At 42.0% G+C, this 26584-nt stretch overlaps 2 protein-coding genes across 3 annotated transcripts in view; both read right to left on the bottom strand.

Annotated features, from left to right (window-relative positions):
* The window catches only part of Anapc4 (anaphase promoting complex subunit 4), a 32312-nt gene extending 16454 nt beyond the window's left edge, over window positions 1-15858 (bottom strand). Inside the window, exons 1-10 of the mRNA XM_028865910.2 lie at window positions 15547-15858; window positions 14090-14195; window positions 8250-8382; window positions 5750-5824; window positions 5607-5633; window positions 5470-5514; window positions 4807-4891; window positions 4069-4173; window positions 2303-2386; window positions 1220-1306 (exon numbers count right to left, since the gene is read on the bottom strand). Of these exons, the coding sequence (XP_028721743.1) occupies window positions 1220-1306; window positions 2303-2386; window positions 4069-4173; window positions 4807-4891; window positions 5470-5514; window positions 5607-5633; window positions 5750-5824; window positions 8250-8382; window positions 14090-14195; window positions 15547-15675 (876 nt within the window). The 5' untranslated portion in view covers window positions 15676-15858. The remainder of the gene's footprint in view (window positions 1-1219; window positions 1307-2302; window positions 2387-4068; window positions 4174-4806; window positions 4892-5469; window positions 5515-5606; window positions 5634-5749; window positions 5825-8249; window positions 8383-14089; window positions 14196-15546) is intronic.
* An 8762-nt stretch (window positions 15859-24620) lies between these two features.
* The window catches only part of Zcchc4 (zinc finger CCHC-type containing 4), a 47598-nt gene continuing 45634 nt past the window's right edge, over window positions 24621-26584 (bottom strand). For both annotated transcript variants that reach the window (XM_028865908.2, XM_028865909.1), the window contains one exon: window positions 24621-24731. In XM_028865908.2, the coding sequence (XP_028721741.1) occupies window positions 24662-24731 (70 nt within the window). In that variant the 3' untranslated portion in view covers window positions 24621-24661. The remainder of the gene's footprint in view (window positions 24732-26584) is intronic.

Genomic DNA, 26584 nt, shown 5'->3' with positions numbered 1-26584 from the left:
TGGCTTCCTTCGTTATTGTGACACACGCTCCTTCCAAGATGCTACTGAAGGGACTCTAGCCAGCCCAAGCATGGCAAACATGGCTCTGGCAGGCCTTGCCCTTCTCCCCAATTCCCTCTGTCTTGTTAAAAACCGTTAGATCACATTCCTAAAGTTGGCCACCAAGGTCCATTCCCTTATTTGGCCACTTCCTCCTCCTGAGGCTGACTACCAAGGTCCAGTTATGAAAGTATTGAAGTCCAACAATCAGAAGCCCCTTTTGGCTCACCTAATTAGCATGCCTAATTAAAATTAAACACCTCATCCTGACACAGGGTTTCCCCTTTTACCTTCATAAGCCACCATTTTCCTATGGGCCACGTCTGTCTCCTCTCTATCTAGAGGCAGTCCTTTGTCCCCCTGGCACAAATACCCCTGCCTCTCTCCCTTGTTCCCTTCCCCTTCTCCCTCTTCCTCTATCTCCTGTCTTTGTTCCTTATTCTTGTCCTCTGGGGCAAATAAATCTCCTTTGTGCTGAGAACTTGGTCTTAGGGGTCCTGAGATGATACAGATCCTTTCAGCTACCTGGCACAAACCCTCCGCAGTATCTGGAGAACAAATGATGCTACACAACACTGAACCCTCAGAATCTAAAACTAGGAGTTAAATAAACATCTTTATTTGATAATATTATCCAGCCTCAGTACTTTGTTACAGCAACAGAAAACTAATACAATTCGTTTTGTACACCCCCCAAAATACTGAGGTCATATTAAGCCATCTGAAATAAATAATGGTCTTAGCCTTTTACAAATCAAACTAATCTTTCTTTTTTTAAAGATTTGTTTTATTTTAAATTACAAGTGTGTGTGAGCGCATGTGCATGCACATGAGTACAGGTACCCACAGAGGCCAAAGACATCAGATCTCTTCAAAGCTGGAGTTACAGTTGGATGTGAGCCAACCAATGTGAACATGGGCCCTCTACAAGAGGAGCAAATGAGCAATCGCTCTCAACTACTGAGATATCTCTCCAGTCTGTCACCTTTTCTTTGAGACAGGGTGTCACTCTGTAGCCCTCATCAACCTTGAAGCCACGGCAAACTTTCTGTCTTGTCTTTTTGAGTGTTGGGATTACAGCATGAACCACCATGCCCAGCTCCGACCCTCATCTACCTCGTAAAGCACAAAGAGAACGCACTTAGTATCTGCACAGGAAGTTCAGTTATTAGGACATTACCTGTACAAACTTAGTGAGCCGAGAGTCCATCTGCATCAGTATTTCTTCCCAGGCCTCACACATACAAGTCAGTGACAAGTTTATATACTATTAACAAAAAGAAAAACACAGTAAAAAAAAAAAAAAATACCAAAGCATTTAAGTACTCCTCTAACTCATTAAAGCTATAGGAAAAAGAAGAGCATAGCTAAGCTTTGGTAATCACTTAGCTAAAAACTAAATTATCCAGTGATTCTTACAAATTTACAGTACCACATTCTCAAGTTGGTGTTTTGGAAAACAAGTATCCTTGTGCTTTTTGTATTTTATGCATGCTATCACATGCTACTTTGTTCAGCTACTCAACAGGTCCCCTAAAAAAATACCAACCTCTAGAATCTTGATCATCAAACAAAATAAGAACTGCAGTAAAGCCAACAAAAGATCAGTAATTCTTTGCATGTGCTCCATCTGGATACACTGTCTAGCTTGGCCTGTGTCTTGTTCTAACAGAACATATCACAAACATGGCAACTGAGCCCAAGTCTCAAAAGTCTCTGTACCCTTAGACTCACACTGTTGAGACTCCTGCAGCCATCACCACATGAATGAGCATGGTCAAGGTACTAGAGGATGAGGGATGTAGAGAAGAGACAAAGCATTCCATCCTCGGAACACATCTGTTTGCATGACCAGCTCACTTTAAAGTGAGCTAAACCAGACACAGATCTATAGAAACTTCTGGATCAGCCTAGCCCAAACTGCTCACCTACAAAACTATGAGCTAATTTAGGATGGATTTACTATGAACAAAAGCTGAGTCATATGAACTCTTTTTCTACAATAATTTATAGTTGCATTTTCATTATTGAATAGTTTAGAAGATTTATAAGATTTTTCCCCTTTTCTTTTAGGCAGTTAACAGGATTGGACAGGAGATTGTCAATTAAATTTCTACTTTTGCTTTAACAAATATTGTGAGATTTGCCTATAGCATTCCTGTTGCAAGTAGTTTTACAACATACATTTTTGATGGTTTTTCTTTATGGAAAGTTAGAAGCTTCCAATAAAATGCTTAACATAAAACAGGCTATGGAGGCATACCTGTAAGAGAGCTGAAATGTGAGTAAACTTTCTGGCCATGCGAGTCACTTCGGGTAAGAAGGAATATAGCAGATTGGTTTCAAGCTACAACATAAAACAATAAATAAAGTGAGTCACAGGAGCATTTGCTTCTTTTGAAGATAAATTATTCTTTTTTTTTTTTTTTTTTTTTTTTTTTTTTTTTTAAAGATTTATTTATTTATACTTTCTGTCTGCATGTATGACTGCAGCCAGAAGAGGCACCAGATCTGATTACGATGGTTGTGAGCCACCATATGGTTGCTGGGAATTGAACTCAGAACCTCTGGACGAGCAGTCAGTGCTCTTAACCTCTGAGCCATCTCTCCAGCCCAAAGAAGATAAATTATTCTTGCTCAGCTCAAAAACAAGCCTTTAGCTTAGAGAAGGGTCTGTATCTAACTGTATACCGGAAAACTTATCAGAATCGTGCCCCGTAAGCACAATCTATTTTGGAAAGCAGTGAGTGACTGGGGCACAGCTCTGAGTCACCCCTCCCTCCTGTGTAGGTACAGATGCAATAACCATAACGCCCTTATGAGAATAACATTCAAAATGTCCGCAGATTCATGCAGAAATTAAATGCAAGTAAAAATAACTAAAGGATGTGGATTAAAACATGATTATCAGTAGTATGAGTCATATTTCAATGTGGATGTCATTATCCATTGTGTCTGGGATCACAGCATTTGGGAGATATAAGTAGGAGAAAGAGGAAGTCAAGGTCATCTTCAGCTATATGCAATGAGTTAGAGATAAGCCTAGGCTACATGAGATCTAATCTCAAAACTACAACAAAAAAGAACTCTATCACAAACCTCATAGGGGAAAATCACTTTATTAGAGCTCAGATACAAACTTGTTAATCAATAGTTTCTCAGCCTCATAAAGAAGAGCAGATGCAAACAGCTATAGTCCGGGCTCTTTGATATTCTGAACAGAGACTGTAGGAAGGACTGCAAATATAACACTTCAAATTCTTCTGGTCCTACTTCTGAGAGTTCAGATATACTTAGGTTAAAACACTGGGACCGCTCAGAAATACTTGGGAAGACTCCTTAACAAAACAAAGCTATAATCTAACTATAGAAGCCCAGTCAGTAGCCTAGTCTATGACATAAGCCACAGTTTAGAAAAGATCTTCCCCCATCCTGAGTGATCATTTGACACATGAGGCAGTGTGCTGGCTGAGAGCACAGCTGGAACCAGAAAGCCTAGTTGACTTTCCAATTCTGCGACAACACGGAGTGAGCTCTACACTCCTGTGTGCCTGTAGTCTCATCTACAAAGGAGAGCAACAACAGCACCTACCCATTCCATTGCTGTGTTTGAAGCACTAAGTGCCTGTCACATGCTAAGTGACAATAAATATAAGCTTTCATTACTAGGAGAGACAAAGTCCTAAAAAACTATTCAGTATAAAGCTAAACTGGTCAAGTAACCAATCAGTAAGGCCATAACAGACTATCAAAACAGTTTTAACTATGAAAACTAAACTGCAGTGTGCAAGAATAATATTCACTACAATGTCATTCAATATACAAGATTTAGAAATCCTAAAGAGCCGTTTATGTTTTGCTGATTATTAGATTCCAGTGAGATGAGTAATTAAAACCTGAGGGGTGGAATGTGGCTCAATGGCAGAGGGCCTGATCTGCATACCTGAGGCTCTGAGTTCAATTACAAGCACCAGGGAAAAAACTCTATAAACCATGTACCTGCTACTGCTATAAGGTTCTAATACTCACCTGAAAATATGAAACTTCTGCTGTGCCACCGTCGGAAACCTCTGTGACCACCGATAAAGACTTCAAATCGCTTGATAAACACAGAGCAAGACAAGTACCGGCAATCTGCAAAAACAGTTATCGCCATGCCCGATACATTTGCTACTACTGACAGGCTGCATCTGCTTACAATGGAAGCAAAAGTTCACACAAACTTTAAAAAGTAGAAATGCACAAGCCTGGTTCCTATCTATGGAGTGGCCCAAGGACACACCAACACCCTCCATCTGTCCTCCTCCCATGAAGGGATCCACACCGAATAATGGAGAACCAACATATTCCACAGAATCTGAGATACCCTCTCCCTTCGTGAGTAAGAAGAGCGAGCTATGGAGAAAATGAAGACTTCACCGCACTGGGAGACTTGTACTGAGTTTAGGGCTGCTTTTATGACTGTTTCACATGCCAATCACCCACTTTAACTCTTGTCCACTGCAGGCTTAAAAACCAATCGATCATAATCAAGTGGACCAATCATTCTGTAAAAGGAAAAACCTTGCCTAGTTCCACCAGCAGCTGCTGGCTGCCACAAACACAGGAACACTAACTTCTACCCTACTAAAATTAACCTCTCAAGATTTCAACATGAACCCAAGCTGAAAACACCACCAACAAAACAAACTCAACCTGCTCTCTCCTTGTTCTGTAAGGAATCTGCTGCTGTTTTCTAAGAGAAACAGAAAACTTTGAAGAACTTACCCCTGTTACTCGGGCAATTTTGAACATTCCATAAGCATAGAGCTCAATAAATCCAGAGCTTCCTCCAAGGACAAGGATGTTCAGCCTAAGTGAGACAATGCAGCACGCTGAGGCCCGACCAAGAGCAGAGCCGGCTGCTTTCTTAACCAGACAGGACTGCTCATCTATACCTCAGCTGCACTGCACAGCTGAACCCACAGCTAGCCCACTACTACTAAGGCCTGCTACTTTTTTTTTCTTCAAAAAGAACAACGACTTCTAACAGCCTAAAACAACTGTGTTTACAGTAAAAGTGCATGGCCCCACCTTGTTTCTACCTCATCAGTAATGAAATGAGCCTTCCGCCAGCTAACACACATGACAGTGCCCTCAGTTCTGTCATGAAGGGGATGAAAATACATTCCGTAGGCTTTAAAAACTGGGGAAATTCAAATTAAATCTAGAAACCCCAGTACTTCTATCCTCTTAAAATACACTATAACATTACTAAAATTCAGAAAAATCGGTGGCCACACAGCAGACACTGAATCTGTATGCTGTTCAGAGATTTCAATGTCAACAGTGAAGTAACATGAGGAAGAATCGACTGTTCAAGTTCTGAAAACTCCCACAGATACATAACATCACCTTCAAGAAATTAAATAGGATATCTGTAAGATTTACCTGACATCTCCCAAGAGCTTAATAATTTCATCAGAATTTTCTTCACTAAAACAAAAACATAAATTGGTTCACCCTTCAATATTATCTTTCAAATAATAAAAGACCACCTTGTTTGAAAATAAGAAAGGTATACTTACCTAAATATTTTTGAAGTGTTGCTGTAACTAGAAGAAAACAGAGATAAGGTATGCTCTTGAGAAGCGCATGGGAAACTAGTACCATGTTAAAAGCAGAAGAGAAATGGCAAGGTTCATTCCAAAGAAATAAAACGGGTACATACTTTTTCGGCAATGTGGGCAGCTTAGGCAGAAGAAGGTTGGACTCATCCTCAGCATTATAAAATGATGTTAAGACACTAAAAGGGAGGGAGTCGAGCATTACACAACAGCAAAGATTCTGCTTCTCTTTCCATTAAAAATGCAATAAAAAGATTTCTAGTTTTGTAACTTTACCACAGAGATACATACAAACCCGTATGTAAGCCCGTATGAAAGCCCGTATGAGAAGAGAAAGGGGGAATTAAGGGTTTTGTTTTAGTTTGGTTTGGGTTTTTTTTTTTTTTTTTTTTTTTTTTTTTTTTGGTTTTTCGAAGCAGGGTTTTTCTGTATAGCTTTGTGCCTTTCCTGGAACTCGCTTTGTAGACCAGACTGGCCTCGAACTCACAGAGATCCGCTGCTGCTTTAATCCTAGTACTGGGATTAAAGGAGTGCGCCGCCACTGTCACCACCACCACCACCCGGCTTGTTTTGTTTTCAAAACAAACTGGCCTACCTATTGTACATACAGAGGAATATCAAGAAATGATTTTTGTCAGCATATGAAACATATTTATATACATTCAACATTCAGATAGACTGTGAACTTATGATTTCTGATTTTGATCTAAGAAACTACAGTAAACAAAGTACTAAATAATTTAAAGCAACTGTGATTATTGCATCATTTAATGACAGGTTCTATGGGTTATGCAGACTTGGGGATGTGGCAGTCTGGTGGTTATATAAAACTATGCCATTAATTCTGAACAGTCTATCTTTTTTCATTCTTTTTGGATATATTTGTGTATGTGTGTTCTGCCTGCATGAATGTGTGTTCACCATTTGTGTGCCTGCTGCCTGAGGAGGTCAGAAGAGGGCAGCAGATCCACGGAACTGGAGTTATGGATGGTTGGGAGCCATCATGTGGATGCTGGGAACCAAACCCTGGTTCTCTGCAAGAGCAGCAAGGGTTCTTAACTGCTGAGCCACCTCTCCAACTCCTGAAATACTCTTCACAGCTGGGATTATAGGTGTGTACCACCATGTATGACTCAGGAATATCTCCATTGCCTTTTCTTTTTCAATTCTATCTTCAAATATAATTGGAAATAAATGGTTGAGAAAGTAAAAATGTAGTGACCTGGAAATCATGTTTTTCACCCTGGAACTCACAGTGCTAAAATTTCCCTTTGGAGAAGCACTGGTTAAGTAGCAGGTACCTGGGCTGGGACACAAATCACATGACATGTTCTGTTTCTCTCAACTTCTAGAAACTCATATACCTATTTGTAATCCTTGAGTATTTGAAGATGGGTTAGTCACTCTGGCTTATCTTTAATGAATTTCAAACCTCAGGCTAAATCCTTGTCACCTGTTTCTTTTATGTCCCACTTAAGAAGGCTGCCTGCGGTAATACTTTATCTGTGTTCCCCAATAAAATTTAACTGAGGATCAGAGGAAAAAGCTAGCACTATATATAGTAAACATAGAAGTCAGGCAATGGTAGCACATGCCTTTAATCCTATCACTTGGGAGGCAGGGATCTGTCTGAATCTCTGTGAGTTCAAAGCCACACTGGGGAACAGAGCCAAGCGTGGTGACACATGCCTTTAATCCCAGCACTAAACATAGAGGTCTGGAGGTCTGTACAGACAGACAGAAAGTAACAGAGCTGGGCAGGAAGAGGAAGTACTGTAGCTGGGCTGAGACAGCAAATGAGAGAACAGAACAGAGAGACATATAGGTGTGGGTAGACAGGAAGTAGCCCATTTTTGGGAGCTGCAGAGTTGGTGAGGTGAGGTTAGCTGTGGCTTTTCTATTCCTCTAATCTCTCTCAGGCTTTAACCCCAATTTCTGGCTCTGAGTTTTTTATTAAAAAGACCGTTTAGCAATTCATCTACAGCTGCCAATTAACATTCAGGATTTATAACTTCATTTGATAATAATTTATTGAAAATTGGGGGGGGAGAACTATTGGGAAATAGAAACTCACATTTTCAAAAACCCTTCTGTCCCCAACATGAGCCAGTGTCACTGATGTCTTGGCCCTTCCTCACTACAACCCAGGCATTCCCTTGTATACACAAACTATCGAAAAATTGTTCCAGGGAACAAGGGCAAGACTGGGCCAAGGACACAGAGGAACTATTAGACTGTCTGCTCCACTGAGCACACTGTTCATGCCCTAAGAATGTCCATTACCACAGGACAAAGCTCCTCACAAAACCAACAGCACTCAGATAAATCAAAGTAATAAAAACTGCAACCCTCGTCCAGATAATTTAAACTAAAAATTGCAGTGTATACACACTCACAGCACTGACAGTCATTTCCATTCTAAACAATGAGAATTTCGGCGGGCAATACCTGTAAAATGTCCACAATCCCCCAACACATGGGAGGCTGAGAGGCAGGAGGATCTCAAGTTTGAGGACGGCCTAGGCATATAGGAAGGACATGTCTCAGAAATAACATGAAAACAAGCTCTGAAAACTTCCCAACTCTTCCCCCATTGTATTCTACCTGCTTTCCACGGTCACTTCCATCCAATGCATACAAGAAACCGGAGCCTCCACGGAGAAAGAGTGTAAGCTTTCAGGCTTTTCTACATCACACAAAATAATTTTCTTGGTATCAGCGAGAGCAAAGGCCAAAACTAAAAAAAGAAAAAAAGAAAAAGAAAAGAAAAGAACCAGAATAAATCAGCATGACATTTCAGAAAAGTAAATGGGCATTTCACTTATTGTCCAATTTTAATGTTTCAAACACATTCTAATAGCCTAAAAGTTCTTTTTTGAGGGCCAGCAAGATGGCTCAGCAGGTGAAAACCTGTAGCTGGAGGGCTTCTCTCCAGGTTCCCCAAGCCCCGCAGCCCCACAATCCATTTATAAAATAATCACTCAGACGCTTATATCACTTATAAACTGTATGGCCATGGCAGGCTTCTCGCTAACTGTTCTTTTATCTTAAATTAACCCATTTTTATAAATCTATAGCTTGCCACGTGGCTGGTGGCTTACCGGCGTCTCTACATGCTCTTCTCCTCGCGGTGGCTGTAGTCTCTCTCCCTCAGCCTTCCGCTTCCCAGAATTCTCCTCTCTCCTTGTCCCACCTACCTCCTGCCTGGTCATTGGCCATCAGTGTTTTATTTACATAGAGTGATATCCACAGCACTTCCCCTTTCTTCTTTTTTTAAAAAGGAAGGTTTTAACTTTAACATGGTAAAATTACATATAACAAAACAATTACCGAGCAAGAATTATAGTTCAATATTAAAGAAGATGTCCTATCTATCTTATATTTGTGAGTTTAAGGTTTTATAGCTAACTTATCTTTTATCATAACTGAGGAAATTACGACTATCTAGCCTTCAACCACATCAAAGACCTGAGAAGGAACATAATGGTACCTGAGAAATGGTAGACGGTTGCATATTGCACTATATATTCCTACCTCTGTTATAAATATCTTGTGTATTGTCACAATTTTGAAGTCATCGTTCTTCACCATACATTTGCTGATAGACTGTTTACCTTATTTACGTGAAGCCTTAGTCCTTAGGTTATTTCGATAGATAAGATTTATAGATTTATAGTCGCCTATGCTTGTCATCTCTATAGTTACGTTACTTAGGTTATCCAGATTTACAGATACATAGGTTAGATGGGCAGGTAATCTTCAAACACTTCATAGACCTGGAGAATATGACATTTAAATAACTTAGAATTCTGTTGACGTGAGACACAATTGCTCCTGGCTGCACCAATTGATCCCGAGAGAATGTTGGGCTTCTAAGACATTTCCATTTGGAAGTTTGTCTTTTGGCACAAAATGGCCTACTGGGCAAAGAACTGCCCTTGCCTTGATGGCTGACAGTACAAATGCAATGCTCTCCTTTCTGGACAAGCGGGACACAAGGAAAGCGACCACTGTACTCTGCCAAGACAGGGTAAGATGGTCTTTCAGAAATCCTGCTTCTGAAAATGGTCTGTCAGATACTCTAGGCCTGTAGCCAATTTGAATGCACCAACAATGCTGAGAAACATTAGGTGACTGTCCAGGCTGCCAGCTGTCTTGGTCTACTCTTGCAAGATTCCCGAAAGTTGCTTGCATCCATCTACCATTTCTCAGGTACCATTATGTTCCTTCTCAGGTCTTTGATGGGATTGAAGACTAGCAGTTATAGTTACAACTTGGTATATATAATATCTTAGATAGAACATATTAAGTATTAGATTCAGGTTCTTTAGGATAGGACACCTTTGAATGATCTTTATAACATGCTGTTTACCTATGCTCTATACTTCTCTGGATTTTAGTATGTGTTTCTTGCTTGATATTGTTTGCATTGGTTGTAGTTCCATCTTATCTAGGTCATTATCTCTCATTATTTCTGGACAATATTTGATAACCATTCCTTTGTATATAGTCTTGAATTAGTTTAGAACCTTCTTATTTAGACAAAAAGAGGGAGATGTAGTGGGTAGCCATTCCAGCTTGGATCTGGAAGTTCCAACCCCCATTGAGACTCTGGCAACTGTCACGCCTACGAGGCGGGGTGAGGGGAGGGCCGGGGAACCCAGAGAGCTGGATGGGCCAGCGCTCGCTCGGGGCGCTCTCTCGTTGCCGGAACGCTGACCAGTCCAGATTGACTGTGTAGAGCTCCGGAGAACACCGCTGGACTGCATTACACCTTCCCCAGACACTGCGACCTACCCATTACTTAATTTGTGAGTTACGCCATTAAATAAATATCCTTTTAACTACGTGGAGTGGCCAAAATAATTTCTCCAATAAAAACCCTCGTCACTAACCTGACTACCTGGGTTTAGAATGGAACTGACTCCTACAAGCGGTCCTGTTTCAACACAGGTGCCAGGCACAGGCACCCCACACACCTAAGTGTAATTAAAATCATTTTTAACTTCGCTTTTATTTTCTGAGACTATAATACAATTACATCATTGCCTCTTCCCTTTCCTCCAAACCATCCCATACACCCCTCCTTGCTCTCTTCCAAATCATGGCCTCTTTTTTTTTCTTTTTTATTAATTGTTATACATACATACATACATACATACATACATACATACATACATACATATTCCTAAATACATGTACAACCTGCTCAGTCTGTATAATGTTACTTGTATGTATGTTTTCAGGGCTGACCATTTGGTACCGGATAAACAATTGTATGCTCTTCCCTGGGGAAGACCATTTCTCCTGTTCTCCCATTTCTTAGTTGCCTGTGTTCTTTGTGCAGAGTTGAGGCCTCCAGGGCTTTCTCCTGTCCACATTAACATTTCTATTGTTGTCTTTGTTCAGCTCCTATTTAAACAGCCATGTTGGTGAGACTTTCATGGGACTATCTATTAGTTTAGGTAATATTTTAAAGACTAAAGAGATCTTTGCATATAGTTATGCTGATTACTTAAGCTTATCGTCAAGTGTTCAAACTACATGACCTGTCTACTATCTTCCCACATATTCTACTTATTAACTTACACAACAAAGTCTCTAGACTGGGACCGTCTTTCAATGAGAAAATATCTAAGAGGTCCCAGGAAATTTATCTTTATTAACAAGAGATATATTGCACCCCACCACCACCACCATTCACAAGCCTACAAGACAGAAAGTGGTTCCATTTGCTGGCTTTTTTGAAGTCTTTTATTCTCTTTATTCCATCCCATGTTAAGAAGCAAGATGACCAGCTGCCAGGAACCTGTGTTCTCTGACTCCGGCTGAATTATCTGGGTAGTTCCTCTATGTAAGTCAGTATCTTCCTAACACACACAATTTCAGCGCTTCAAAGCACAGAGTGAGCTTCACCTCACACTCCTACAAGCCACTTTGCCTGGGGAGGGGCTAGACCAGCCTGCTTTCTCCCCTCCCCCTTTGATAGTTTTGTTTTGTTTGTTGCTGTACTGGTAACTGAACCGAGGGTCTCTCACACTTTCCACTACTAAGCTACATCCCCAGCCCCCTCTCTTTCAACACGAATATTGATAGTAGCTTTATCTGTGATAGCTAGCAAATGGAAACGCCCCAGATGTCCTTTAAATCCAGCCACTTTTACCTTTTATTTTGAGAAAGGGTCTCACTAAGTTGCCAAGGCTATCCTCAAACACTCAAGTCAGTGCTTCTCTTGCCTCAGCATTCCAAACAGCTGGGACTCCAGGCCTACCCCACCAGGCAGGGCTCCAGCCACCACTCTCAAAAAGTTAAAAACCCTTGAAATGATTACTTTTTAACAAAAATATGAAATTCTGTTTTATATGGCACACATTTTAACACATATTTGGCTTTAATGATTTTTCCTGGAGATCCTATACTTTTAGATGAATACTAAAGTCCTCAAAATGTTGCTTAAATTTTTTTTTTTCCCTAAGTCAGGTGTGGTGGCTCAGGCCTGTGATCCTAACACCTTGGGGTAGGAGGAAGATTGTCATGAGTTCAAGGCCAGCCTGGGCTACAAAGTGAAACTGTATCTTAAAAAAAAAAAAAAAAAAAAAAAAACCAACAAACAAACCTCTAACTTCAGGGTTAGAGTTATGGACTAGTAATAAAGTGCCTAGCATGTGGGAGGCTCTGAATTTAACCCTATTTTGGGGGTGGGAGACAAATTCCTCTATTACATTTATTTTATTTGTGAGTGCTTATGGGTATAAATGTGTGCACATGTGTGGAGGTCAAAGGACAACTTATGGGAGTCATTTCTCTTCTCTCACCATGTGGGTGCTGGAGGTCAAATTCAGTTTCTGAGGCCTGGTGGCAAACACTATGACCTACACAGAGCCACATTCCTCTGGCTTTATACACTTTATTCATCTTCTAAGAAAAGGAGAAGGGAATGAGTATGGTATTTTTAAAGCATTCCTGAACATTCTATTTTTTTTTTTTTAATTTTATGTGCATTGGTATTTTGCCATGGGTACTGGGTTCCCAGGGAACTAGAGTTACATACAGTTGTGAGCTGCCATGTGGGTGCTGCGAATTGAACCAGGGACCTCTGGAAAAGCAGTCAGTGCTCTTAACCACTGAGTCATCTCTCCAGCCCCCTGGAAATTCTATATTTAGGAATTAATCTAAGGAGTTAATCAAAGTTCTCCCACATGTTCAGAATATTTATCCACTGCCAATAAAAGCTGGAAACTGGCAATAAGATAAGCATCGTGGCCAAAAGATGTAAATTACACTATACAGTGGGTTAGTGTGCGGTCATTTAACATGGCACATCTGTTTCTATTGAGCCTGAACAAAACCTATTGAAATAGTATGTATCAAATGAATTCTGATCAAAGTACACAAATAGATTTCTACATACATATTTTATCAAGGAGTGTTGCCAAAGTGGTTCACCAAAACAGTTATGGCTAGATGATATGTTTTTAAAGAAGTTTTAAGTACTTACTTCTATTAATCTAGAAAAAATAAGCCAGAGGACATATTCATTTTACAAAGGCAATTTACTATTTTTAATAAGTACCTTCAGGCTTGTTCAACCTTTTGACATGGTAATACAATGTTGTCATCTACACAGTTCACACTGGAGAACTGTGCAATCCCATTTGTGAAAAATGTCTTGAGCATGTTAACAATTTTGTGTTGGGCTACATTCATTGTTATCCACAACCATATGTAGCCTACAGACCATAGGCTGGACATCCTGATGAACTTCAAGATGCAGCCCACAGCATTTCACTATTCTGACACTGTGAACAACAGCTCAAGCAACTCTCAATGTAGAACAAACAAAACACACACACACACACACACACACACACTGAATGATCAGAGTCACAGTGGACAGCCCCTCAGGTGTGGCAAGTTGCTTGCATAGAGAGTATTTATGAGCCTCACATTCAGTGATAAATGAATCAGGTTGAGAAAAGGCTATGATGGTGCTGTATGGACTAGTGTGTGGTACTTGGATCAAATGATATAGGACAAAAGAGCAATGAAAACATAAGCCAAGAACTCTTTAAATGTGTTAGACTTTGAGTCTATCTGCCACAAAGCCAGAGTTCATTAAAGAGTCATCTTTGCTAACAACAGACTTCCATGAAAAAAATTTAAACAGTCTAAAAAGAAAAAAAAAATCTCAAACTAGTATTTATAATTCTAATAGAAGTCCAGGTATGGTAACCCATCTTTAATCCCGGCACTTCAGAGGCTGAGGCAGGTGGATCTCTGTAAGTTCTAGTCCCAGGACAGTCAGGGCTATACAATAAGACTATATAACAGAATCAAAATCATAACTAAAATATACCAAGAACAATTTATTCTTCTAAAAAACAGGCTTCCTTCTAGAGTACACATTATGAAAATGAAGAATATGTTTATAGCATTATCATTACGTTTGCCATCTGGTCTCCAGGCCAAACAGGTCACTTCTTTTCCTGTATTTTCATTTGGTGGAAAACTCCAAACTCGATGAAAACTTGCAAGTCGATGAAGTAAAACCTAAGACAAAAAGATGTAATAGCAGAAACTTGCAAACTCATTTTCAGGAATAAAATGAACCTAGAGCCACAGAACCAATTTTTTAAATTACTACTTTTGAGTATTTAGCTAGCCAAAGAACAAAAGAGAACAGTATCTGAATGAATATAAGATATTTTCAAAGAAATGGGTGAACTGTGAAGGCCGAACCTAGCTCTGTACCCTAAACATTTTCATATCTTTATTTTAAGTACTTGTATGAATATTTTGCCTACATGAATGTGTCTGTACCACATTTGGGCAGTCGGTGCCTGAGGAGGCCAGAGGAGAACATCAGATCTCCTTGGAACTGGAGTTACAGACAGTTGCAAGCCGCTATATGGGTGCTATGAACCGAACCGAACCCAGGTCATCTACAAGAATACCACGAGCTTTTCTCCAGGCCTTTTAGACTTAACGCTTTAGAAAAGGTCAAGAAGATTGTCCAAGACAACAACAAAAGAAACAACACAAACAGCACCAAAAGGGAGCTGTGACCTGATTCCAATCTTAGCCCAGGCTTTTATCTATGTCCTTTCCAGCCGTGGATCTTAAGAGGCAGAGCCATGGCAGACAGCATGATAATACAATTTGGTACACTAAGTTTCCCCGGATACTAGGATTTCCTGAACATCTCGTGTTCCATACTTGGCTGCACACACACAAATTATCTGGCTGCTATCAGGGAAACTGACAAAAGGTATGAGGAGGAAAGAGGTGTAGGTGAAGGTTTCCATTCAAGATGGCTGTCAGGTAAATAAATAGTAATTCTCAACAGAAAGTGGGGTGTGCTTTGGTTATACTCGGTAATGCACGTTCACATTTCAAATGTTAGAAATGCGAATTGACAATGTTCATACCCATTCTGTCAGGAATCCTGTGAGGCATCAGCCTTTAAACTTAAGGATCTTTTAAATAGTTAGCTAGATGTAACCAAGATGTAGAAACCCAGAATACAAGGATTTAAATCATCAAACATCCTCCGTAGCAACTCCACACACACATTTCCAGTTGGACTTGACGACAGCTCCTCTTCATTCTCCTGCTAACCTGCGTCAACTCTGGGTGGAGTCTGTGGGTCTGCTCAGAGGTTGCATCCCTGGCCAAATCAATCTATGGAGACCTGGGTGTGCAGAACTTTTGAGGGCATTTGTTCTTGCCACACAGGGAATGGAAACATAAACCACGTTTGGCAGATACGGTCCTTCACACTTCCACTTAACGCCAACTGCCACGGTGAGCTGTAGGGGCAGGGTAGACAGCGGATGCGCCATGTCTGCAAAATGGGAAACTGAGGCTCGAGGCATGACGGACTCCTTGCCGGCTCACTTACCTCGCCTGTCGTGTTGGCCAAAGCAATGAGGTCCCGCTTGGGTGACCAGACCAGGAAAACAATCTCCTGGGGCAGTTGCTTCTCTCCCACCACCCGGAAGGATGGGAAACAGGTCGGAAAGCGCAGCATGGGGACTGCCCTGCAACAACGTTCAGGTGAAGGCCGCCGGAGCACCCGGCCACTAGTCTTGGCGCAGAGCCCCGCCTGCAAGCGATACCTGCCAGAGTCACTAACTCGGCCTACGCCTAGCCAGCGGCCTTCCCCGCCCTCTCCCTCCGCCCTCCGCGCTCAGAGGAAGCTTCCGGCGCCGACGCCAGAACGTCCTCGCGAGAGGAAGTGAGTGGCTCGGGGGCGGGGCGCCGGCGGGGCGGGGCGGGGCGAGCGCATGGTGGCAGGCGTGGGCGGGGCCTGATGGAGGGCGGGGCTGTATGGGCGGGGCGGGCGAGTGCCACAGACCGAGTTGGCCCTGGCTAGAGCTGGGATGGGCGGGGCTAGAGCAGGGATGGGCGGGGCTAGAGGTGCCGAGGAGCGTGGCTAGGGCGGAGCGCGCTCTGAGGCTCCCCGGGTCCGCGACTTCTGCTAACCCGGTACCTAGCAAGCACGGAGAGCAACTCTCGGTGCGTACGTGCAGATCTAAGGGAACCCTTCCGGGTCTTTTCCGTGTGCTCAGAAATTCTCTGCTGTGGAGGAAGGGATTGTCACATGTTTATGCTCTGATCAATACTCCCGATCCACATACTCCTGGAACCTCCTTTTACACCCTCTTGATAGTTTTCAGCCCTGGCTGCACAACAGAATCGGAGAGGGAAAACAAAACAAAAAAACCCGAACAAACAAACAAAAAAACAAAAAAACTCCCTATCAGACAGCATTTTAGCAAATTAAAAGAGAGTTAACCATGTTTTAAAAAGCACTAAATGATTCCAATTTACAGCCAAATGTTAAAGCGCATACACCCTCCATGACACGGGACAAATAATAGTTTGATTTCTCACACTACTTAAATGGGCACTTCACAACTTGTAGCAAATCCACCACAGTTAAGAGGAACCAGGGTATGGGCTGGAGAGATGCCTCAGCGGTTAAGAGCACTGACTGCTCTCCTAGAGGACCAGGGTTCAATTCTCAGCACTCACATGGCAGCTCACTCCAATTCCAGGGATCTGACACTCTTGCATAGACATACATGCAGACAAAACACCAATGCACATGAAATAAAATAAATAAATATTTTAAAAAAAAAGATGAACCAGGATTTATTCTACAGCTATCTATGCAGTCATTATGTGAGCGAATGTGGACAGACACTGCCCAGGCAACCTCAATAGTCAGTATGTTGATTACAACTGCTCTGAGGAGCAGTTTTAAGTATAAAGCCCATTCTGCAAGATGGGAGAGCACCCTTCTTAGCAGAGTGAGTCTACATTTTATCATCTGCAGTGCTTTTTTTTTTTTTCACAGTCTCCCCTACTACTTCACTTGCTGTTCTTGGAAAGAAATTCAGAGCTAACTCATGTGATTCCAGTTTGATGTTCTAGTAAGAGCTCTAGAACCATGGTATTTGCATTTATAAGAAGTATTTGCATTTATAGGAAACATGCACCCCACTTGTCAATGTGATTGTTGTTACATATGAAACATAAACAGCACACTGCATAGTAAGCAATACATGGTAATTATTAAAATGACACATTTACTCTTGAACGCATGGGCACAGGAGACCACTTCCTAAATATAACACCAGCAGCATAGACACTGAGCACAACAATTAATAAATGGGACCTCTTGAAACTGAGAAGCTTTTGTAGGGCAAAAGACACAGTCAATAAGACAAAAAGACAGCCTACAGAATGGGAAAAGACCTTCAACAACCCCACATCTGACAGAAGACTGATCTCCAAAGTATATAAAGAACTCAAGAAACTAGACATCAAAATACTGAACAATCCAATTAAAAAATGGGCTAAAGAGCTAAACAGAGAATTCTCAAAAGAAGAATTACAAATGGCTGAAAGACATTTAAAGAAATGCTCAACATCCTTAATCATCAGAGAAATGCAAATCAAAACGACCCTGAGATACCACCTTACACCTGTCAGAATGGCTACGATCAAAAACATCAGTAACAGTCAATGTTGGAGAGGATGCAGAGCAAGGGGAACACTCCTCCACTGTTGGTGGGAATGCAAACTTGTACAACCACTGTGGAAATCAGTATGGCGGTTTCTCAGAAAATTGGGAATTGATCTACCTCAAGACCCAGCCATCCCACTCTTGGGCATATACCCAAGGAATGCTGATTCATACCATAAAGATACATGCTCAGCTATGTTCATAGCAGCACTATTTGTAATAGCCAGAACCTGGAAACAACCTAGATGCCCATCAACTGAAGAATGGATTAAGAAAATGTGGTACATATACACAATGGAATACCACTCAGCAGAGAAAAACAATGACAGCATGAAATTTGCAGGCAAATGGATGGAACTAGAAACAATCATCCTGAGTGAGGTAACCCAGACTCAAAAAGACAAACATGGTATGTATTCACTCATAAGTGGATTCTAGATATAAAGCAAAGAACAATCAGACTGCAAACCACAGATCCAGGGAGGCTATATAGCAGGGGGATCCTAGGATGACTGTGGCTTATACTGGGCAAGCCTCGGTAAAACATTTCACAATTAGGATAAGAATTTATACTGTATCAAGCTGATAATAGAAAAATAAATTTAAAAAAGTGAAAAAAAATGACACATTTATTTACCCTAAGGAAGTTCCAGATTTGATAAGAAAATGTCAACAGAGGGTTACTAAAGTCGTGAAAAATGCAAACCAAATGTCCAACCATAGGACATTTTTTTAGATACGGTAAACCCATCCTGAAGAATTCCATTTTTATAGACATCGATTCTCCTATTTCTGAAAAGGTACAGAACACTAAACATTTACAAATATGTTTTTGGGGGAGGGGTAGCTTTAGCATGTTTCATATTTCTACTTATAAAAGAATCTAACTGAAATATTAAGGGGGTTGTAACTGGCTTTCTTGAGATTGTAGTTTGAGAGGTACTTTTAACTTCTGTCTTCACCTGGGCACGTGGTTCCTGATAAGTGACTCGGCAGTAGTGTTTCCTTTTGCCCTCACTAAGCATGTAGGGTGTTTGTGCAGCCTTATCAACCCCATTTGCAGATAAAGAAACAGGCTCATCTCTGCAGGCTGTTTCTTTTTGCCTCCAAATGGGGAGGGGGGGTCCTCATCATGTTACTCAGGCAGGCTTCGAACTCCCAATCCAGCCTTGGTTTCCCAGAGTGGCTGGAATTGCCGGCATACAAATCCATGTCCAGCTACAGGTTTAGTTCCTCAGAATGCACATCTAACATTAGAGCTCTGCTAGTTAACAGGATAACAAGAAAGTGCAAACTAAGAGTCCTGGAACTTTCTAAGGGGCTAAAAGCCACCTCCCAGAGTTCTGAGATCTTCTCAATCACTCTGGTGCTATTTTCCTCAATCTTGCTGAGTTAACATTTATACTGAAAAGGCCTGAAATCAAACAGCAGTGACCTTATCTACACTTTATTGCAATGACCTTCTTAGCTAACCCTCAAGTAATCTAACCCGTGTCTTAATGCTCCAATTAAAATTACATCAAATAAGTGAAATTGGATCTTTCCTTTGCATTTGGCAGGAGTGTCCCTTACCCATGCAGCTCCAGGTGTGTTAGCCTCTTGTGGAACATGGCTAAGGATCTGAGGCAGGAAGTGTTCTATCACATGGCATTTCCATTCACTACGTTGGTATTTATGTGTACTGACTAGCAGGAAAACGTATTATTTCTGTATGCCAGCTTCTCGTGAATGGAGGTCGTATGTGATGCAGGTAGGAATCTCTGGTCAAACTCAAGGAGGCAAGAGACTTCTGCCTTCAGTTTCTAGTTCATACAGAGCTAAGTGAGTACATCAAGTTATTCTAACGCATGGAAGGATTAAATTACCTGAAGTATATATCTTAAAAATTATTTTTAAAAGTGCATATTCACACACTCAGAGAGATAGATAGAGAGATAGATAGATAGATAGATAGATAGATAGATAGATAGATGATAGATAGATAGTGAGAGAGAGAGAGAGAGAGAGAGAGAGAGAGAGAGAGAGAGAGAGAGAGAAATGTGCTGCCACTCTCTAGCTCCATAGGAGAGGACAGAGAACATGGTAAGGGGGGCAGCAAATCAGGACCCTTCATAGGCTGTTTGTCATATTTGATTTTTCTACATTACATTTTTGGTTTTGCTCTTTTAAAAAAGTCCCAAAGTACAGCTGTTGGTATTGTTATGAAGTTCAAGGCCTCAGTGCCCTCCCGGCACAGCCGCCACTAGCCATTACAAACAGCCCTTGTGTGGACTCCACATCCCTCCTGGGGTTGCCGTCTGAGCCCCTTTTCTCTTTCTCACTCTTTCGAAGAAGACAAAAGCGAACCCCATGCCCATCTCACTTCTGTCTGCCATCTCAACACCTCTAAAACGAGGTTCTCCTGACCGAATTCTCCTGAGTACCTGCAAGGTACATGAGACAAGAGAGCAGACAACATGGGCACTGATGTTGGAAGCCGAAATCTTCCAGAGAGAGAAATAAAATCTGCAAACAGAGTCTAGGTGAAGTCTAAGCACATCTGGTGTGGTGCAGGGATGCGGAGAGGCATTGCTTAGTACCCGGGGCTCAAGGAAGACTTTACCAAAGACAACGGCTTAGAGTCAACCCTGACAATCCCATAAGACAATTCAAGCAGGAAAGGTAGTAGGGGGTATAAAGTGACTCTGGATTTCAATAACTCCTATTCATACAAGCGTCAGAATTCCTTTTTAAGCTTTACTCTTTTGTGTGAGTATAACTGTGGATATGAGTGTGGTGGTCAGAGAGCAACTGGGATGGGTTAGTTCTCTCCTTCCACCATTTGGGCTCCAACTCTCAAACTCAGGCTAGGCTGTGCCAATATTTTGTTTGTGCTCTAACAAATAAAGCTTGCCTGAAGATCAGAGCGCAGAGCCAGCCACTAGTTAACCCTAGAGGCCAGGCAGTGGTGGCACACACCTTTAATCCCAGCACTCGGGAGGTGGAGACAGGAATATAAGGCAGGTGGAGACAGGATCTCTTCCTTTTGGGCTGAGGATTCAGAAGTAAGAAGTCTGTCTAGTGACTGGTTCCTTTACTGGTCTTTCAGCATTTACCCCAATATCTGGCTCTGAGTTTTTATTATTAAAACCAATTAGGATTCGTGCTACACTAGGCAGCAAGCATCATTATATCCTAAACCATCTCACTGACTCTAGCGTATTTTGTAATATAAGAATGAAATTTACCTGTATTATTGTGCTGGTTAGTCTTTTTGTCAACTGACCACAAGCTAGGGTCACCTTGGAAGAGGTTAAGCCCAGTTGAGAAAATGCCTCCATAAGATTGGCCTGTATGGAAGTCTGTGGAGCATTTTCTTGGTTAATGATTAACGTGGGAGAGCCCAGCCTATGGTGGGCAGAGCCACCTCTGGGCAGGCGATCCTAGGTTTTCTAAGAAAGCAAACTGAGCTAGCTAGCCGCGGAGAGCAAGCCAGTAAGCAGTGTTCCTCCATGGCCTCTGCTTCAGTCCCTGTCTTCAAGTTCCTGCTTGAGTTTCTGCCCTAACGTGATCAGCGATGAACTGTGACCTGGGACATACAAGCCCTTTGCTCCCCAAGTTGTTTTTGGTCATGGTCTTTATCACAGCAATCGAAAGCAAATTAGGTTGTTACTCCTTTAAAATTCCCCCCTTTGGAATTAGAGATCTTCTACGGCTCTCTAAAGCATGTGCTTTAATTCAGATACTCCAATTTCTAGGAAGAACAACTGACCCCATTCTCAATTCACATCCTACTTCCCGGGGTCACAAATGATTGGTTTATTCTGAGAACACCAGTTATGTCCCTGAAATTAATATTCACTGAATGTAAGAACAGATTCACTAAACCATTTACTTTTAATTTTCTAAGACAGTAACTACCTTTTTAAATTTTATGTGTCTCTGTGTGTGTGTGTGTGTGTATGCGCGCTCTCTCTCATACAGGGCTCTTTGCAGGAGCCAGAAAAGAATGTTGTGCCCCCTGAACCTGGCGTTGTAGGCGGTTGTGAACTGCCCGATGTGGTGCTGGGAACTGAGCTCAGGTCGACTGGATGAACATCAAATGCTCTTAAGTACTGAACGATCACTCGAGCCCTGAAAGTAACTTTGTAAAGCCTATTTTCATTTTTGCGGTTCTGGGAGTTAAGCCCAGGCATTACTCATACCAGGCAAGCACTCTACTACTTACTAAGCCAGATCCCAACCCCTTATTATTCCTTTTATCCTGAGGCAGGGGCTGGCTAGGTTGCCCAAGTTGATCTTCAACTTCTGATCTTAACCTCTCAAAGCTGGGATTACAGGCATGTGTCACCGTGCCACAGAGTTTTAAAAGATACATTACTCTTGACTGTAACTAAGGCTCAGGTTCCTTAATTCTAAGATGTAATTTGTCTACATTTCAATATTTCCAAAATCAGAAAATCTAAAAACTAGTCAGTATAATCATGAAGCACTGTTCCTTTCCCCCGGGGAAAGCTATGGTAAGATCAATGTTGAATTCTTTATATCGAGGGGACTAGGCCTACACACAGGTTCCAGCAATCTTCCCACCTTAGCCTCTAGAATAGCCAGACTGGAGGTATATTCCACAGTACCTAGCTGAATGATGGAATTTATAACGGACATTATCTTAAAATTGAGGAATATGGAGATAAAAATGACCCCTGGCCATCAGGAACCAACTCTGCAGTGGTCACGGTCCCTCAGGTGTCTGAGTTTGGGAGACTCCCATAGATTGGGCCACGGTGTGGTAGACACAGTGAAGTCTGGCCATGTCCCAACCAGAATGGAAACAGAGAGGTGAACTCAGTGACCTCCAGTTCATGTCAGTGTCCTCCCGTCATCCCAGCCATCGGTGTAACGAACGATGGGGCGGAACTGGGGATGAAGTTCAGGGGTACAACACTGCCCAGCACACACACACACACACACACACATATGTGTACGCACGTGCACACATCTTTGTTGTTGTTGTTGTATGCATACATGTGTACACATGGATGTGGGGAATGTGTGCCACAGCTATGTGTGAAAGTCAGTTCTCGCCCTCCACTGTGTTTTGAATCAGGGTCTCTCTTATTTCTGCTACTGCACTGGTACCATAGGCTAGCTCCCCAGAGCGTCTGGCCATGTCTGGCTCTGCCTCCCATGTTGCTATAGGAGAACTGGGTTATACATCTGGTTTTCTCTATTGTTCCAGGGACAGAACTCAGATCGGCAGGCTTGCATCCCAAGCACTTTCAACCACGGAACCATCGACTTGTCTGTCTTCTGATGTCACCTGATGTTTACCACTATCATTCTGATCTGCCCCATGCTTAAACATCTCACAGAACACTTCCAACAGTCCTGGCTTACGGGGAGTAGGTAAGTACTCACAGGGCTCCAGCTAACACCAAGCCAAGAGGCTTCACCATGAACTCCAGAGCAGCTGTTTGGAATCAAGAGAAAAGTCATTATGCAAATTAAGCCATTTACAACTATTCAGTCTTAAAGAGATAAAGCCAGGTAGGTACCTGGCAGAGACATGGAGCAACAAACTGCTTGTTCTAGGAGATGGAACTGCTCTCTTCGGCGCTAGGCAACTGGGCCATCTGGCTCTGTGGTCACACAGCTCACTGACTGCAGAAAACAGAGAGCTGGGCATGTGTGTCTTGTTTAGTCACAAACCAAATCTGACATAAACGAGATGCTCCCAGAGCCATACTGAAGACACAGAGGCTTACAGAGAGGGGTCTGACCAAGGCCATACAGCCAGGAAGTGTTCCTCAACCAGGAGTGAGGGGTTATTCACTATCCTGCCTTCTGCTACCAACTCCTCTCATGAGGAGGTAAACTCAGCACAGGCTGGGACGCCGAAATGACGGGCAATCACAGCCCTCCACATCTATCCAACATCCGAGGGACTGCATACCATCAGAAGACAACTGCAGCAGAGAGAGGCATAAAGGCACGAGCCACCGAGCCTGGTGACATCAGTCAGTCCCCAAACCCACATGGTGGACAGAACAGACCCTCAGCAGTTATCATCTGACCTGCACATGAGTGCTGAGGCATACATACACAGGTCCACACGGGCACACATACACAATACCAATCGGTGAATGTAAATAATAATAATAATAATAATAATAATAATAATAATAATAATAAAGACAACTGGGAAAAGCACTGAAAAAATAAAGATTTAATAATAAAACCACAATTACAATCTTCTTATCTTTACAATGCTTTAGTAACAATTTACCCCATCATCTTCAGATCCAATCTTGAAGTAATTATGCATCATACTTCTTGTTGAAAGAGCCTGGGCACGTCCAACCTTTTGACATTGCAACACGACGTGACCTACAAAGTTCCCACTCAAGGACTGTGTCACTGAGTTATGAAAAAAGTCACGCAGTCTCATAATGTTTAAAAAGTGTTTATGATTCTGTGTTGGGCCACATTCATAGCTATCCTGGGGCACACATGGCCCGTGGACTGTGGGCTGGATGTGCCTTAATGTATGGCATGGTCAGTTAACAAAAGTAGTTTCATATATAAATTAAAACAAAAGTCTGACTATAGATTTTCATCTGCATTAATACCTGGTAGTATATGTAAACATATGCTGTATGCCCATTTTTCAGACAAAAGAGGCCAAAACAAAGACTGGTGGGATTTAAAGAGTGGAAAAAGCAGGCAGACAGAGCCAGGGAACCTGCTGAGGGCAGAAAGCTCCCGGGTCTGCAAGGCAGCTGAAGGGACTCGAAGCCAGCAAATGCCACCTGCCTATTATGGAGCTCGGGAAGGTGCACACCTTGGAAAGCAGCTGGATTTAAGTCCAGTGTGGCACTTGGAGAAAATGGCATCAAAGGTTGGACCATAAATCTTCCTTATTCTCAAGTCACTGGACATTTAAGAGCAAAGATATTGATGGGCCTTTCCCTTCTCTTCTTTCTTCTTGGAGCAGATGTGTGATTCATGGATTGTCCTTTAGTGGCTCCGTTTTTATCTTATTACTTTTTCTTTGCTTCTGCCTTCTGACAGCCCTGAAAAGCAAGGTGCTAAATTATTTTATGGAATGAGCACAGTGAATTATGTAATTATGCTGAAGTTTAATTAACTAGCTAACCAAATAGGGAACTAGAAGACATGCAAGAATTTACTGTGTAGTAAGCATAAATCCTTGGTGTCCTAACCATGACGACAAGGAAATGGACAGAGGCCTGATCAAGCAGAATGTTTCCGAAGACATTTCTTTAAAAGATGGTTACTACAGATTTAGAACAAGCTATTCAGGACAGCCAGGCCACAGAAGTGAGCAGCCACACCAACGGGCTTGTCTCTTCGCTACATTTATATTGCTCGACTCAGCACTTCCATTTCCAAATCCCTGAATTACATTTTTTTTTTTAAAGAAAGGGATTAATACATGCGGCAGTCAGCAGGGGCTGAAAAATGAAACATCACAACAGGAAAAGAAAAACGGACCACACTCAAGCGGGCCCATTCCTAATGCTCCAAAGCTAACCTTCCTCTCCCTCACAGGTGTAAACGTGCCAGCAAACACCTCAAAGGATGCCCGGCTTCTGGGTCCCAAGCTTCTGGAAAACAAGCCTCTAAATGACCAGCTGGAACTGCCCCTCCACAACACGCCCCGGCAGACAGAACAGAACTGAGATACAGACAGCCTGTGATGGCAAAATTACTGACCGTTGATCCACTTCTCCATGCTGGCAGAATCATACCATTCCCTGTCGAGGATGGGGCTGGCACTCACAGCACTGGGCATTATCTGGGAAGGGCCTGACTACCTAGCAGCATCAGTTTTTGAGAGTCAGGAGCCAGGACTCTCACAAGCCATAACAAGCTAGCCCCTTCTTGGTTGTTCCAGAACAAAGCCTGGGTAAAAGGCTTCATGAACAGTAGACTACGCCTGAATTGGTCAAACCTGGTCCTCACTTCTTGTTCCCTCAGTATAGTATGTATCAGGTGCAGGGAATGTAAAAATGAGTGGACATAGTCTTGAAATTCAATGAACTAGGAAACTGAACAAGGTAGATCTCTCCCTTTCCCGTAATTTTTTTTAGGTGAAAAACTTGAAGCCCTGAAGTCCTAGAATCATCCAAGGAGAAAGTGGCAAGGCCAGCCTGACTCCAGAATCTGTTTTCCTACTCACCTGACAGAGACGACTCAACCAGTAAAAACGCCAACCCCAAAGGATCCCTGACAAACCTCAGCTCTGAGCAGTTACACTTGGCCACTCAGCAGAGCTGTGCTTGACATACATCTTCAATACTTTGTGCTATGGGCTGAGAACACCCACCGGCGCCCCCCAAATCCTCACTTTTATTGTTTCTTTGCATGGTATATAAACTTCTTCTTTCAACCAGTCATTTTCTTAAGGTAGGATAATTTCCTGATAAGTAAGGACTTAGCAAATTTAATGAAGTCAAGTATAATCTCTAATAGAAAAGTCAATGAAGCCATGTGTCTCTATTCAAATTTTAAATTTCTCTTTGGTTCATCTACTCATAAGCAAGATTAAAAATGAACCAGATTTCACCAGGGAATAAGCAGAAGGAAAATAATTTAAAAGCATTCACTTGTAATGTAAATAAACAAAACTTTCAAGAGCTAACTATATGAACACTGGTGAACTGGCTAAGTAAAATTAATCATTTTAGTTTGCCTTAAAATTATCCTGACCTAGCATTTGTCCTCTAATCTACAGGATTTCTGTAACTGACAGAAGGAGCTTTCACCACAAGAGGGAGCCAGCACCATTTCAGTTCACATCCACAGGAACATTTAACCATAGAAAACCAAAAGACAAAAGACAAATGTAAAATGCTTAGGACTGAAAGATATTGCATGCCATGGTATGCTCAAATGTATACTG

This window comes from Peromyscus leucopus, chromosome 10 (assembly GCF_004664715.2).
Source record: "Peromyscus leucopus breed LL Stock chromosome 10, UCI_PerLeu_2.1, whole genome shotgun sequence".
Classification (NCBI taxonomy): domain Eukaryota; kingdom Metazoa; phylum Chordata; class Mammalia; order Rodentia; family Cricetidae; genus Peromyscus; species Peromyscus leucopus.
This window is presented reverse-complemented; position numbering and strand designations above follow the sequence as displayed.